The 16,838-nt window shown below is 52.2% G+C and overlaps 2 protein-coding genes across 4 annotated transcripts in view; both read left to right on the plus strand.

Moving 5' to 3' along the window:
- LOC135279919 (protocadherin alpha-C2-like) overlaps window positions 1–16,838 on the plus strand; it is a 179,108-nt gene that overhangs the window by 26,641 nt on the left and 135,629 nt on the right. The gene's annotated exons all lie outside the window — the stretch shown is intronic.
- LOC135279921 (protocadherin alpha-8-like) lies at window positions 11,901–16,833 on the plus strand (the record flags this gene model as incomplete). Its single annotated transcript, XM_064387503.1, has 1 exon — window positions 11,901–16,833. A coding segment is annotated over exon 1 (2,445 nt), but the record flags the coding sequence as incomplete, so codon positions are not given.

The raw sequence follows: 16,838 nt of genomic DNA on the forward strand, positions 1-16,838 counted from the left end.
GCTGGAGATGACACTTGCTTCGCCCGATTTTCTTTTAATACTTGTATCAACACTGCCTGAGTCGTGAATTATCTGGAAACATTCTCTTAAAAACCACACAAATATACCTGTATGGATACTATCCCTTACACTGCTGTGGTTATCAGCATTTGTTTTTTCCCATCAGATCATGAAATCAATGCTCATTGTCATTAGAGATCCTGATACCATATCTACAAATAGATGTCTAACATTTCAGGAGAGGAATTAGCAGGTGATTAGGATTTCCATCTAGAATAGCTGAAGCATTAGGAAACACAAAGGGCCAACTACAGGGATTCTGCTGAGCACAGCATATATAATATCAGGTGTATGTGGGTTTTGTTCTGTCACTGATGGAATGGTTGTAGGTTTGCATTCCTCACCAGAGAATTTGCATGATGAACACTGGCTTGTTATGGTATTCTTGGAATATCATACAAGTATCAGGAGCCACATCCTTTCAAAAGTCCTGGGAAGTTACCAACAAAGAATGAGCTCAACCAACCAAACAAGCACCAAAATCCCTAATAACAAAACCTGAAACATGAATTCTCCTACAGAAGCAATATAATCCTTTACATTGGGATGGTTGTCAAATGATTGAGTTATTCTATCACAACATGAAATCAATGCCATTACCCTTTGGAGTTATTCTGACGTCACTGTTAGAAAGAGTAGAGTGCTGGGCACGGTCTATGTGATACCATCTGTATGTTTTTTAATGGTGCTCTCATTGCTGGCAGTTGCTGCAGTGAGCCCCGTAGAGGCAAAGGAGGCAGTGACAGGTTGCAAAGGTGATTGTGGCCGTGGCATTGTGCGGGTCCTGGCCATTTCCTGATATCAAGGTTGACCTCGAGAAGTGAGATTTGTCTGATGGAATTGAAAGCCTTTGGGAAGACCATGGATCATGTCATGAGACAATGCTCTAGGTACTATTTACTGTGCTGTTACTGTTGCTGTCTGCTGATCATGCTGGGATTTGGTGTGGTTTCTTACGAAGAACTCTGTACTCTTTGACTCTCCTCCATAAAAGAGGTGGTGCAAGAGGACCGTTGTGACTTCATTGTTCTCTCTCTGCGCATGGTGTAATTTCTCCCATTATTTTGGCTCACCAGAGTCATTGTGAAAGCAGGGACGTTTTTAAACAATTTTCTTTCTCCAAGTAGGTTTTTAGTCTAGTTACCAGTAGAAAGTGTGCAGGCAGAGGAGCATGACCTGAAGTGTGTTTTCTTTTTTTTTTTTTTTCCCTTGCCTTTCTGAAGTGTATTGCAGCTTGATTGTCCTGTGAGGTGGCATGACCATACACTATCCGTTTACATGTTATGTTAATAATTGCATCAGCAGCCACAACCTTAAAAAATCCCTGGAAACCCTCTTTTCAAAAAAAAAAAAAAAAAAAAAAAAAAAAAAAAAAAAGCCCCACAGCCTCAAAAATTCAACTCATACCAAACACCAAATTTTCCTGTGCAGTAGGTACCATTGTTGGCACTGATGTATTTTTCAGCATTTGGGCTGGTCTTTCACAGCATGCTGTCAAAGGCCATTGCCTTTAGAACTGTCCTGACAACCCCTCCATAAATAGCACTCTCCAAAGTGGGGGATGTTTCCACCTGAGACTGGGGAAGCCACAGGAGCTGAGGTGAACATGGCAGTGGTGCTGAGTGGGCCCTGACCATGTCATAATATGAAGTGTGACCTCCCAGTCTGTGGGAACAGGAAATCCCTGGGAAGACCATGGGCTATTCCATAAGAGGACAAGAATGCAAGATGATGTTCTTGTCTTGAGAACACGTCCCAGAGGAGGGAATGGAGGATGCCTAGAGAAAATGACAAGGCAGGATGGGCACAGGTTTCCTTCCCAAGATCCATTCCTAAAGGTATGGAGCTGAAGGCCTTCTGGGTATTGAGTTAGTTCCATGGTAGTTTACTGCCCATCATGTCCTTTGAGGTTATGAATATTTCCCACCAGAGACAGTCCCCTGTGCAGCTGCCTGCCTGAGTCAGACATAGCATCGGGAAAGAGGGTGTGGCATGCAAACTTCTGACTAATTCCCAAAGAACTTTTTGATTCCTGTTTCGGACAACCTTTTCTAGGAGGGTAACTCTTCAGCCTCCTGTCCTTGTATAGTGGTGAGCATCTATAGTAACTTCCCCAGCCACAGATCTTTCCATGATGGTTCCTTGGTCCTCCTCAGGCTAATTATTAAAGGCACATGATAATGTGGATCTCCTTTTTGTGCATTCAGCTTCCCATACTTCTGGACCTGAAAATTTGCCCTTGGTAGAAGTTACGTGTCCCGTGGTCACAGGTGGCTCATTCTATGTCTGACGTACACAGAGAACCCTTCACAGCAACCCAGTTGTGGTTCTCCATGGTACAAACTCTCCCATCCAGCTGATATGATAAGGTCTACTTGTGCTTTGGCATTTGCTCTCGTTCTCTCAAAGTGCAAAATCCATGTGGACCAGGGTGAGAACTGACATGCCTTTATGTCATAAAGTTCTTAGGAAGTCACTTCTTGTGTTCTGTGGTGTTTCCACCAGAGACTGCTGAAAAGGCATAAACCATGAAGTATGTGCAGAGGAGAAGAATCTGCTGGACAGATTTGTGGGGCTTCATATCCCCCCATGTGTTCTTTGTGCCAATTGTAAGGGAAGGTGAAGATATGCAAAGGACATTCTTATAGCAGGTTTTGTAGTATTGTGAAAGAGATTCTGCAAGTGGCACCGGGAATGGCCTGGGCACGTGTTGTGGTGAGGGTGACATTTAGCAGGGAAGGGTCTTGCCTAGGGAAGATGATGTGTAGAACACAGTCTGTGTTTTGGTGAAGGACTGGAGAATGTGTGCTCAGGTGGAGTTGCCTTTTCTCAGGGTATGAGACAGAGGATTCTAGTAGAAAATGTCAAGAAGAGGCTCCACAGATATTTACTAATACCTGGGATTTCTCCAGGTCACCAAAAGTTCTGCAAATCCTTAGGCCCTGTTGTTCCCTTCATGCATTTCAATACAGTGGAATTAGATTATTTGGCTGTCTTCCCCCTTCTTACCAAAGCCTCACAGTCTTTTTTTTCTGTCTCTCATATCAGCAATGTGTTGGTAATACCAGATAATATGAGATACTGAGCTTTGGCACCTGTCTGGTTGCAAACATGCGGGTAATTTTCTGTCAGTATGTAAGACGACTTTTCCATGCTCCTGAGCTGATGCTGGTGTTGACACAGTTTCCTTCCTTAGCTTTGTGGTGCCTCTCCCTCATGACAGAAGTGTACATGGGAGCACTGTGCTTTGCCCAATGATTTCAAGGCTTTTCTGGAATGCATGTAACTATTTTCTATTCATCGTTCCCAATAGTCTCTGTTGGTGTTAGAGCCAGTTTCCTGCTCTGAAAATATTTCTCTTCTGAATAAGCAAGCAGTGATGCTACAGGTAAGTCACTTCTTGCTGAAGAAGATGAGTCTGAGAGACAGCTCTAAATTTATGCCTATTTAGTTGTGCTATCTTCTTGGATTGACCGAGTGTGTCTAGATTGGGAGTTGGACTTGACACTCTTTGTGGCTTCCTTCCAACTTGAAATATTCTATAATACCTAGATTGGACCAACATAGCCCCCCAATCTGCTCTCATTTCTTTCTTGCTTCTTCCAGCACGGTTTGAGCAGTTGGCAGCAAGCAGAAATGGAGGAGGGCCTCTAATGTATTTGTCAAAACAGATGTGTCGAGAGTGGAGAGCTTGTTCTCGGGTCAAATGCCGTGGATTTAGTTTCCTAGGTATTTCTGGGTGGATCATGGTATCAAGTGAGAGCTCTTCACTGCGGGCTAATGCCCCTGAGTGTGGAAGTTCTTGCTGTGTTTTTCTGGCAGAGCTGATCTGCCTGAGAAGAGAGGCAAGAGTTTGTCATTCATCAAGCAGGTGGAAAATGAGGCAGGAAGAAGAGCTCTTCATTGAAATACATGAAGAATTCTTAGGAACTGTGGTTGCACTGTGCTTTTTCAGTGTTCGTGGCAGAATGGTGTGCTGGGCAGAGAGGCATTTGAGTTCTGAAGTGAGAGGATTTCATGGATTGTTTGTGCTTATTGGAGCCTCTTTGCACTGAAGTCAAAGTACCTGGGGATTGGTCTTCTGATTCCAAGGGAGGTGTATGCTTTTTCTGGTGTAGTGCAGCTGTTCTTTGTCATGTCATTGCCTTGCTGTGTTATTTGCTGGTCCAGGAGGGGACTGGAGTCTAAGGAGTGGGGGTTTCTTCCTGATGGGGAGGGAAGGGGAGAGGAGGTGTAGGGGCAATCTACTGACTTTTTCTGGTGGAGATCAGGACAGTGGTTCCTCATCAGGAGGCATGCAAGGTTCCCATGAGCACTCTCATCAAAGGACAGGTCTCTGATGTGTGAAGAGGATTATGTAGACATTTAGAAATCCTTTTGTTTAGAAAACATTTTGGTATAGGGGGGAAAGTATGGGGGCAGAAGAGAAGAGAAATCAAGGTAGGGTACTTTCCTTTCCAATGAAAAGAAAAGGAAGATAAAGAAAATAAAGGTAAGTAAAGGAATAGAGAAAGGAAGAGGAAGGAAAAGGAATCTCTGCAAGTAAAAAATCTAGCAAGGAAGTAAGAGAGAAATAAAGAAAGAAGGATTGACAGAGGAGATTCTAAGCATGCACCGACATTTTCTCTACATGCTCTCTGCAGTCGAGGGCCTCTGTATCCTTGGTACTGAGGAGCCCTGAGCAAGTCTCGATGAGGAGTAATGAGGAATAAGAGGTTTTGTGTAACTGTATGTCTGCAGTCCACTGTGAAAATGGTGCAGTCATGTAGAAAATACTGTATGAAAAGAGAAAGAGAATAGGCAAAGAGGGAAAAAGAGACAGTGAGGGAAGAACAAGAAAAAGAAAAGAAAAAGAGAAAATAAAACAAAACAATGAAAAATGAAAAAGCAATTGAGAGAAAATGAGAAAAGGAAATACGAAACATTAAATAAATTTGTTAACATATTGCAACGTAATCTCTGTACACAAAAAAAAGTGGGATGCAGTGGGGGATAGAGAAAAAAGAAATAGAAGAAAGGAAGGTGACAAAGAGGAGAAATCAAGAGAGGGTTTGTCAAGAAGATTACCAGGATAAACGACGTTCTCTTCTAACGCTGAGTGAAGTTCATCTCCTGTGTTCTCCCCACTGGCTACTGTCTCGTGCAAAGGAGAGAGTGATGGTATGTAATTAGAGCTCATGGCTCCTACATTCATTGCCGCGATCACGCATTGGGAGGTCACCGGGACTTTCAGAGCAGTTAAAAAAGATGGATGGAAATAGAAGAAAAAGGGCAGTAAAAACTGGCCAGGTGGAACAAGAAAAAAGTCGAGAAAGAAGAGCAGAAAGAAGCAAAACAGAAGAAAGAACAAAGAGATGGAAGGAAAAAAAAGCAGTAAAATAATAGAAGAAAAGTGTAAAAAAAACAGACTCTAAAACATTTAAAATACAGAACTCAAAGATAAAAGGAGAGATGGGAAAAGTGAAATAAAGAAGAAAAGAAGAAAGGGAATATGATGAAGCAAGTTGGAAAGAAAGAAAAAAATAAGAAAGAGAGGAAAAGACAAAGAGAGAGGAGCAAAACACGGCAGAGATATTACCATGACAGGGCGGAGGCAGAGGCGCTGTGGCTGTGGCGTGTGCAGCGGCGCAGCAGCGCACGGTGTCGCTGCAGGCTCAGGAACGGCTCGGTGCGGGCGGCTCCGCCCCGGTGCGGCGGAGAGCCCGGCTGTGAGCGCGGGGGGGCGGCGCGGGCCGGGCAGCAGAGCCGGTGCGTCCGGGCGGCGGCGGGGAGCCGTGCGGGGCCCGGGCCGGGGCCGGCAGCCACAGCGGCGACAGCGGCGAGAGCGGCGGCGGCAGGGAGGATGGGCGAGCGGTGGTGTGCGGCGGTGCTGCGGGTGCTGGTGCTGCAGGCGCTGTCCTGGGCGCTGGCGGGCGGGCAGGTGCGCTACTCGGTGGCGGAGGAAGCCAAGGCCGGCACGGTGGTGGGCCGTCTGGCGCAGGACCTGGGCCTGGAGGCGGGCGAGGCGGAGGCGCGGCGGCTGCGGCTGGTGGCTCCGGGCCGGCGGGCGAGCGTGGAGGTGAGCGGGGCGAGCGGCGCGCTGCTGGTGAGCTCGCGGCTCGACCGGGAGGAGCTGTGCGGCAAGAGCGCGCCGTGCGCGCTGCGCCTGGAGGTGCTGCTGGAGCGGCCGCTGCGCGTCTTCCATGTGCAGCTGGAGGTCACCGACATCAACGACAATGCCCCCGTCTTCCCCGCCGCCCGGAAAAACCTCAGTTTATCAGAGAATATTCCTTTTGGATCTCGTTTCCCACTGGAGGGCGCGTTGGATGCGGATATCGGAGCGAACGCGCAGCTCTCCTATGCACTCAGTCCCAACGATTTTTTTAGAATAGAGGAAGAAAGCAGTAACTCTCGCACTAAGTCCCTGTTTCTGGTCCTCACGAAATCTCTGGACCGCGAGACGATTCCCGTGCACCGGTTGGTGCTGACGGCGAGTGACGGGGGCCGGCCGTCTCTCACGGGCACCATGGAGCTGGTGATCTCGGTGCTAGACGTGAATGACAATGCGCCCCAGTTCAACCAGTCCGTGTATAACGTAGTTTTGCCCGAAAACGCATTGGAGGGGACGCTTGTAGCGCAGGTGAACGCCAGAGATTCCGACACGGGAATATATGGTGAAATTATATATGAGATCGATACTACTGTTCCCCCCTCAGGAGGAGATTTATTCAACATCCATGCCACCAGTGGAGAGATCAGACTGACGAGCGCCCTTGACTTCGAGACCGTTACTTTATACGAACTACACATTAAAGGGATGGATAAGGGTATGCCCCCGCTGTCGGGTCACTGCAAAGTGGTGCTGGAGGTGCTGGACGTGAACGACAACGCGCCGGAGGTGTGGGTGACGTCGCTGTCGGTGCCGGTGGCGGAGGACGCGTCGGCGGGGACGGTGGTGGCCCTGCTGAGCGTGTCGGACCGGGACTCGGGGGAGAACGGGCGCGTGCGGTGCTGGGTGTGGCCGGCGTCGCCGTTCGGTCTGGAGACGACGTTCGCGGGCTCGTACTCGCTGGTGCTGCGCGAGGCGCTGGACCGGGAGCGGGTGTCGGAGTACGAGGTGGAGGTGCGTGCGGAGGACGGCGGGGCGCCGGCGCTGCGCGCCAGCCGCGGGCTGCGGGTGCCGGTGTCGGACGTGAACGACAACGCGCCCGCGTTCGCGCAGGCCGTGTACACGGTGCTGGCGCGGGAGAACAACGCGGCGGGCGCGGAGCTGGCGCGGCTGTGGGCGCGGGACCCGGACGAGGCAGGCAACGGGCGCGTCAGCTACTCGCTGTGGGAGGGCGGCGTGGGCAGCGGCGGCGGCGGCGGGGCCGCGGGGTCGTCGTCGTCGTGGTCGGGCGGCGGGTGGCGTCCGGCTTCGAGCTACGTGTCGGTGGACGCGGAGAGCGGGCGCCTGTGGGCGCTGCAGCCCTTGGACTACGAGGAGCTGCAGGTGCTGCAGTTCGAGGTGCGCGCGGTGGACGCGGGGGAGCCGCCGCTGAGCGGCAACGCCACGGTGCAGCTCTTCGTGCTGGACGAGAACGACAACGCGCCGGCGCTGCTGCCGGCCGCGGGCTCGGCCCCGGAGGCGGGCGCCGTGGCGGCGGCCGAGGCGGTGGCGGCGGGCGTGGGGGCGGGCTCGGCGTCGGGCACGCTGTGGGCGTGGGCGGCGTGGGGGGCGCCGGCGGGGCAGGTGGTGGCCAAGATCCGCGCCGTGGATGCCGACTCGGGCTACAACGCGTGGCTGCGCTACGAGATGTGGGAGCCGCGGGGCAAGGGCCCGTTCTGCGTGGGGCTCTACAGCGGCGAGGTGAGCACGGCGCGGGCGCTGGACGAGGCGGACGGGCCTCGCCAGAGGCTGCTGATCGTCGTGCGCGACCACGGCGAGCCGGCGCGCTCGGCCACGGCCACGCTCAGCGTGTCGCTGCTCGAGGCGGCCGAGGCGGCGCTGGCCGCGGGCTCCTCCTCGTCGTCGTCGTCGCCGTCGCGCTCGGCCGTGGGCGTGGAGCTGGGGCACGGGGCGGCGAGCGCGGCCACCAACGTGTGGCTGGTGGTGGCCATCTGCGCCGTGTCCAGCCTGTTCCTGCTGGCCGTGGTGCTGTACGGGGCGTCGCGCTGGGCGCCGCGGGCGGCCGTGCTCTCGGGGCCCGGGCCCACCACGCTCGTGTGCGCCAGCGAAGTGGGCAGCTGGTCGTACTCGCAGCGCCACAGCCGGAGCCTGTGCGTGGCCGACGGCGCCGCCAAGAGCGACCTCATGGTTTTCAGCCCCAACTTCCCCGCTCCGCCGCCGCCGCCGCCCGGCCCCGCGCCCACGGACACGCAGCCGGAGCCCTCCACTCTCCTCGACACGGTCAGTGGTCCTTCCTCCGTTCTCTTCTCTGTTCCTTTCCTCCGCCCTCTTCAGAAGCTGCTGTTTGAAGCCGGGCTCTGTTCCCACGGCTTACGGATCTTGGGTACTTAGCGGGTCCTTGAGAATGACAATGGCACCTTTGCATCTGTCAGGGCGACCTTGGTGGAAGCCCCAGCTCTTTCTGGGGTGGGTCCAGAATATAGATAAGGCAGCATCCTCGAGCAGTTAGTGTAGGCAGGTGAGGTTTGATCCTCTAAACGTGAGTTGTTCTACCTTTGAATAAAATTAGTATTCTCTGTCGCAAGAGGTGCCCGGAGAAGTGAGATTTGCAGACAATCAAGGGTTCTGTTTTTCATGTGTAGCATCTCCGCACGAATTGGATGAAGGAGTTCAAGACAGCCAGGCTGTGTTCATGACAGTCTCGCAGGCGCTGTGTAGGACCTCACTGCCTTTGCTGACTGATAACCGTGCTAATATTCATTTGTCTTTTTGTTAAGAACTGCCCTCCACTTTTTAACTATGGTCATGTGAAGGTCCGATGCAAGTTGAAAAGTGGATATTCAAGGAGAAAAGTTCTCTATTATCATTCTATTAGGAGAGTAATTTAGGAAATAGGTTAGTTGTGGCACATATTTCCCATGATCTTTCCAGAATCTTTTTGCAAGTGTCATGTTGTTCTGGTTAGCATTCAGGGAGAAGTGTGTGACCCAAGGTATGTGTTTCAAAAGGGAAATTTATTTGCTGTGTTCCTGCTGCCCATGTTCCTGAGGATTTGCATTTCTGACAAGAGATGTAGTGTGAAGTACATTGTCCTTTTTAAATGTTCTCTCAAAATTTGCATCAATAGTTATATCAGTCATCTAGACTTAAAAGGGACATAAAGGTGGAAATTTTCTCTTCTGTAATGAACAAACAAACCAATAACCCCCAAAATCCAAGAATCAACATTCCCCACCAATTCTCAAGTAACATTCTCCAACACAGGCAGAATCATGTATTAGAATAGTGCCCTTGCCACGTTTTTTTTTTACTTGAAGCACAAAATCAGTGCTATTGCTGTTTAGAGGTTCCACCATTGTTTGAAAATAGTATTCCCACAAATAAGCATTAGAAAACATGAGGTGTCAGCAGCAGAGCATCTCTTATGCACTGTATTGATGATACCATCATCAACATGGATTTTTATGGTGTGTCATTGCTGAGAAGACTATGCTAACAGTTATGTTGAACCTTGTGTTAGGAAAGGAAACTGTGATCTGTTGTATAGAGTAGGGCCTGGCCCTTGTCTGGTGGGAAGGGTGACCATGAGCAGCAGAAAGACTTGTGTGGGGAAAGTGAAAATGCTTGGGGACACATGGATTTTGTCACAAGAAAATATACTGAGGTTATATATATGTCTTCACTCCCCACTCCGAGACCTGTTCTGAAAGATTTGTACAGGAAAGGGTGAGACAAGATGGGAGCAGAGTGCTCTTGTGGAGGATGCTTTGCTACTTCCTAAGGGTCTGGAGTGGCAGGCCCTGCTGATAATGAGATGAGAGTGTGAGACTGAAGTGCCCACGGTGTCCCTTGCAGTTTGGATTCTCGCCACCAGGGACTGTCTGTGCTGCTGCTGCTGCCTGCCTGGTGTAGGCCACGTGTTGGAAAGTGTGGGGATGCTTAAAATCAGAGGGTTTTGGGAAAGCTGCAAAAGGCAGGCCTCAGCGACAACAGACCTGTGATTAGAGCTAAACAGTAGTGATAAGATTTGTCAGCAGAAAAATGGTATAAGGAGTAGAAAAGTAAGGACAAATGAACAATGGTCTATGTATTAATGCATGTCTAGAATAACTCCCTAAGCTACAGAAAAGTCTATCTGGCGAGATATTAGGAAGTTCTAAGCTTAATAAAGGAGCTCTGTGCAATGTGTGTTAAGGCTTACAAGCAGGTATTGTATTTGAGATAAGCAAGCATTGTTTTAACCAAACTTACATGTGCTTATGGTGGTTGGACAGAACTACTGTCAATATGCTTTTGCTTTCTGTGATTGGTCAAAAAACTTATAAAGTAAGTTGTAACATTAAGTTCTTTGCTGCTGGAGATGTGAGCTGCTGGCATCTTGCCATTGTCATAGCCATGTACTGAGACTGATGCTGGAAAATACAACAGCTCGAGACGCGTTCCCCAGCAGCCCCGTCCTGTTTGTGATTTGTACAGAGACCCTGGCCAGCAATAGTAAGAGCTAGTGAGATGAAGAGTGCTGAATGTTGTCTAAAGAAACAACTTTTTCTGGTTCATTGTTTCAAGATATTGTGGCTGGGGAATGTTACAAGTTGCTGTCTTTGTGTAGTAGTGGGCTTTTACAGTACTCTCTACAGCTGTAGATATTACCGTAATCTTTCCTTACTTCTCCTCAGGTGGGATTTACAAGCAATTATTTTATTACACATGGGAGTAATCTATATGTGCTCAACTTCCTTTACTTGTGCACTGCAGAAGTGGCCTCAGTAGAGATGGTGTGTCCTGATCACACATGTGGATTGTTCTGATATCTGCAAGAACACCTCAAAACCTGCATGATTTGCCCAGTTCATGGTGTGCGAGTTGTCCCTCATGGTTGGCACTCTGTGAGTGCTCTTGTGCTTTGGCACTTGCTGTGTTCTCTTGAAGAAATAAATCTGTGTGGACTGGGATCTGAGCTGTCACAGTTCTAATCACAGAACCTTTATGAACTCTAACATGCAGCTCTGTGGCATTTTCAACCGAGAATACTGAAAAAGAGGAAAGCATGCATGGTGAAGATCATGTAGCTGGGAAGAGCTTTTAGATATTCTGTACATCGTTTGTGATGATTGTGAAGGGAGATGAGGAAGTAGAAGGGCCTGGAGTGGGGTTTTCAGACAGGGCATGTAGCTGGGGTCTAGCAGTGTTCGATATTTTGGCAGAGATTGTGTGTGTGGAACTAAATAAGGCCTGGGCCTGTGTGATGGGGAGTGTGATTTTGAGTGGGAAGGAGTGTTGCCCCAGGGAAATGCAGATGCTGAGTAGAACACGGCCTGCATCACAGTGGTGGAAGTGGAGAGTGCCTGGTTAGCTGTGGAGATCTCATTTCCCATGCCTTGTGAAAATGCCCACCACTTAATGCTGCTCTTCTGGGATCCTCTCAGGACCTCCAGCAGTTCTCTGTCCTCTTGCTTTCTGTTTTTCCCTGTGATATTACAGCTTATGAAGCGATTTGCCATCCATGCCTTTAATCACTTGTCTTTGATGTGGAATTTTCCTCATAAAACAGAAGACTTTTTGAAATTTGTGTCATTCTGCCAGCCTTTCTTGGCACATGGCATCAGTCATCTCTCAGGTCTTGGTCTTCTGGCTGGCATTAAGGGACACTGTCCCTTAAAACAAGTACTCCTGGTCTTGTTTTTTTGTTTTTTGTTTGTTTGTTTGTTTGTTTGTTTTTCTGAAGAGGCAACCAGTGATGCCACAGGTGAGTAATTCCTACCAGAAGAGGCTCTATGTGAGAGACAGGTATACTTTTGTTCCTGTGATGCCTTAAGCTTTACCTTTCATGTTTTGCAGATTCTGTCCTGCATTAATATATAACTCTGAACTGCATATGAAGTGTTAGCAAGTTCTCCTCACAGCTCAGTCACACAAAACAATCCTTTTCCAGCGCCAGAACCAAGTACACCACTGCAGCTTCAGGCCCAAAAAGTGCAAACAACATGGAATTGAGGAGAGCAAACTGGGAGGATGGGACTGCATAACCTGGAGCTGTAATTGGACAATTAGCCCCAACATGGAAATGGACCAAAACTTATAAAAGCATGGAAACTTGTGACCTCTCATCCATCTTGGATGTAGCTGTGGCCGGGCTCCTGTACTGCCCAAGGTGTATCCTGTGATAGCCTTTTTAGTAAATACCTACTTTATTCCTTTAGCACTGCCTAGCCTCTCTTCTAGGGAGCCTCTCAAGGCATCACTTGTTCAGCTATGTTGTCTTCACATTGGATTGACTAAATATTGTCTGAATGGAAATTCCTGTAGGTTAGGAGCACATTATGTGCTCTCACTTTTTTTCTGCTGCTTCCTGGCACAGGTTGAGAAGAGGGAAGCAAAGGCAGATGGAGAAGTGACCTTAATGGTTTTCTAGGAGTAGATGTGCTGGGCATGCAGAGGATGCTTTCAGTGACAATGCCGTGGTGATTTTTGTAATAGCTCTGCAGGTGAAATATGAGTGAGGCAGAATTGTCCTCCATCCAGGTAAAGGCAGAATGTGGTGTCATCATACTTGCTTTGCAGTGTTCTTGGAGTATTGTCATGCTGGGCTCAGATGGGTTTGATTTTGTATATGCGAGACTCCCTTGAGTCACTTAGACTCTGGAGCCTTTTTTTATATTAAATGTCTGCGTGGGTGGACTCTTCTCTGGTGTAACAAAGCTGTTCTTTACTATATGATTGCTTTGTGGATTTATTTCTGGGGTCCTTGTGATGACTGAAGGTTCCAAACGTGGGTTGGATCCTGAAGGGAGAAGAAGCTGCAGGTGCAAGGTGATGGAGGAAAGCAAGAAGGCTATTCCCCATCATGAGGAATGAGAGGTGGAAGGGGAGTGCCCTTTTGCTAAAGGACATGTCTGTGCTTCATGACGTGATGGTGTAGGTATTTTAAAAATATTTCCTTAAGGGGAAAAAAAAAACAATAGGAGATAGGATGGCAGCAACAGACCAGGGGAGGGAAAGTCTTCACAACGAGGAGAGAAAGAAAAAATAAATTAAAAAAAAAAAAGATAAAACGAGAAAAAAAAAGGACAAAGAAGAAGTGGAATCAAAAGAAGCAATGGAAGGAACATTGCAAGAAGAGGAATGAGAACTTTATCCAAAGGACATGTTTACTGTGAGTAATATATAAACATTTGGAAGGAATACTAGCAAAGGAAATAGAAGCACAGAAGAGATAAGGAAGGCAAATGAGAAGGAGGATGTAAAAATATGATAGTTAAGGGCATGAAGAAGCCATAGGTAAAGAGAACTACGAAGTAGAAGGGAAAGAGAGAACAATAGAAGAAACAATAGCAGAAGAAAATAAAGGAGAAAAGGATACAACAAAGATGGCGACTATAGAAGAAAAAAATAAGACAGAAAGAGAGTAAGGAAGCAGCAAAGAAAGACGAGAATGGAAACAAAGGGAAGAATGATAAAGGACCTGATCCGCAGGCACCGACCTTATGTTTTCACGCTGAGAAGAGCTGGTCCGGAACAGCCTTTCCCTGGCTGGAAAACCGCGTCCTGGCGCTGATATGCCATGATTGGACCCGACATACCGTAATGGGCGCTGATATACCATAATTGGCGCTGATATCGCATAACTGGCACTGATAACTGCAACAGTGATGGTCTCCAGCGGGACGCAGGAGGCAACTGGCGAATTACCGGCGGGGGTAAAAAAGAACGAAGATTGGAAAGGAAGGAAAAATGGTATAAAGATTAGGGCAGGGCAATAAAGCAAAAGGACAACGAGAAGAAACAATAGAAAAGAACGGGAAGAATAAAAAGGAAAGAGTAGGAAAAGGAAGGGAAAGGCAAACCGATGAAAACCAGAGAAATGACGGAAGAAAGGAAGGAAAAGATGAGGAAAGAAATGAATCTATGCACGCAAACAGCAATCGATAAAGAAAAGGGAACAGGAAAAATAAGCGGAGCAGAGAGGAACAGACGGCAGAGGGGATGTTCTTAAAGGAGCGGAGACACAGGCGCTGTGGCATGTGCGGCGGCGGAGCAGCGCACGGTGTCGCTGCAGGCTCAGGAACGGCTCGGTGCGGGCGGCTCCGCCCCGGTGCGGCGGAGAGCCCGGCTGTGAGCGCGGGGGGGCGGCGCGGGCCGGGAAGCAGAGCCGGTGCGTCCGGGCGGCGGCGGGGAGCCGTGCGGGGCCCGGGCCGGGGCCGGCAGCCACTGCGGCGAGAGCGGCGGCGGCGGCAGGGAGGATGGGCGAGCGGTGGTGTGCGGCGGCGCTGCGGGTGCTGGTGCTGGTGCTGCAGGCGGCCTGGGCGCTGGCGGGCGGGCAGGTGCGCTACTCGGTGGCGGAGGAAGCCAAGGCCGGCACGGTGGTGGGCCGTCTGGCGCAGGACCTGGGTCTGGAGGCGGGCGAGGCGGAGGCGCGGCGGCTGCGGCTGGTGGCTCCGGGCCGGCGGGCGAGCGTGGAGGTGAGCGGGGCGAGCGGCGCGCTGCTGGTGAGCTCGCGGCTCGACCGGGAGGAGCTGTGCGGCAAGAGCGCGCCGTGCGCGCTGCGCCTGGAGGTGCTGCTGGAGCGGCCGCTGCGCGTCTTCCATGTGCAGCTGGAGGTCACCGACATCAACGACAATGCCCCCGTCTTCCCCGCCGCCCGGAAAAACCTCACTTTATCCGAGAACTCTCCTCCTGGGATCCGTTTCCCGCTGGAGGGCGCGTCGGATGCGGATATCGGGGCAAACGCTCAACTCACCTATACACTCAGCCCCAACGAGCATTTCTCTCTGGATTTGCAAAAATCGAATGATGGAAATACTGAACCCGAGATCGTTTTAACGAAATCTCTGGACCGCGAGACGATTCCCGTGCACCGGTTGGTGCTGACAGCGAGTGACGGGGGCCGGCCGTCTCTGACGGGCACCACGGAGCTTGTGATCTCGGTGCTAGACGTGAATGACAACGCGCCCCAGTTCAACCAGTCCGTGTATAAAGTGCAGCTGCTGGAGAGCGCTGCTGTGGGGACGCTGGTTACGAGGGTAAATGCCACGGATGGGGACGAGGGAATTAACAGTGAAGTGACATATGCCGTGACGAACATCATTCCCACGAGTGGAAAAGATGTGATTTCCATTAATCCGAACTCTGGGGAAATTCTCCTTACGGGCGCTCTAGACTTCGAAGATGTCAAGGTATTTAATTTTCGTATGGAAGCGAGAGACAAGGGGACACCCCCGCTGTCGGGTCACTGCAAGGTGGTGCTGGAGGTGCTGGACGTGAACGACAACGCGCCGGAGGTGTGGGTGACGTCGCTGTCGGTGCCGGTGGCGGAGGACGCGTCGGCGGGGACGGTGGTGGCCCTGCTGAGCGTGTCGGACCGGGACTCGGGGGAGAACGGGCGCGTGCGGTGCTGGGTGTGGCCGGCGTCGCCGTTCGGTCTGGAGGCGACGTTCGCGGGCTCGTACTCGCTGGTGCTGCGCGAGGCGCTGGACCGGGAGCGGGTGTCGGAGTACGAGGTGGAGGTGCGTGCGGAGGACGGCGGGGCGCCGGCGCTGCGCGCCAGCCGCGGGCTGCGGGTGCCGGTGTCGGACGTGAACGACAACGCGCCCGCGTTCGCGCAGGCCGTGTACACGGTGCTGGCGCGGGAGAACAACGCGGCGGGCGCGGAGCTGGCGCGGCTGTGGGCGCGGGACCCGGACGAGGCGGGCAACGGGCGCGTCAGCTACTCGCTGTGGGAGGGCGGCGTGGGCACCGGCGGCGGGGCCGCGGGGTCGTCGTGGTCGGGCGGCGGGTGGCGTCCGGCTTCGAGCTACGTGTCGGTGGACGCGGAGAGCGGGCGCCTGTGGGCGCTGCAGCCCTTGGACTACGAGGAGCTGCAGGTGCTGCAGTTCGAGGTGCGCGCGGTGGACGCGGGGGAGCCGCCGCTGAGCGGCAACGCCACGGTGCAGCTCTTCGTGCTGGACGAGAACGACAACGCGCCGGCGCTGCTGCCGGCTGCGGGCTCGGCCCCGGAGGCGGGCGCCGTGGCGGCGGCCGAGGCGGTGGCGGCGGGCGTGGGGGCGGGCTCGGCGTCGGGCACGCTGTGGGCGTGGGCGGCGTGGGGGGCGCCGGCGGGGCAGGTGGTGGCCAAGATCCGCGCCGTGGACGCCGACTCGGGCTACAACGCGTGGCTGCGCTACGAGCTGTGGGAGCCGCGGGGCAAGGGCCCGTTCCGCGTGGGGCTCTACAGCGGCGAGGTGAGCACGGCGCGGGCGCTGGACGAGGCGGACGGGCCTCGCCAGAGGCTGCTGATCGTCGTGCGCGACCACGGCGAGCCGGCGCGCTCGGCCACGGCCACGCTCAGCGTGTCGCTGCTCGAGGCGGCCGAGGCGGCGCTGGCCGCGGGATCCTCGTCCTCGTCGTCGTCGTCGCCGTCGCGCTCGGCCGTGGGTGTGGAGCTGGGGCCCGGGGCGGCGAGCGCGGCCACCAACGTGTGGCTGGTGGTGGCCATCTGCGCCGTGTCCAGCCTGTTCCTGCTGGCCGTGGTGCTGTACGGGGCATCGCGCTGGGCGCCGCGGGCGGCCGTGCTCTCGGGGCCCGGGCCCACCACGCTCGTGTGCGCCAGCGAAGTGGGCAGCTGGTCGTACTCGCAGCGCCACAGCCGGAGCCTGTGCGTGGCCGACGGTGCCGCCAAGAGCGACCTCATGGTTTTCAGCCCCAACTTCCCCCC

Source organism: Passer domesticus, chromosome 13, assembly GCF_036417665.1.
Source record: "Passer domesticus isolate bPasDom1 chromosome 13, bPasDom1.hap1, whole genome shotgun sequence".
In the NCBI taxonomy this organism is placed as follows: domain Eukaryota; kingdom Metazoa; phylum Chordata; class Aves; order Passeriformes; family Passeridae; genus Passer; species Passer domesticus.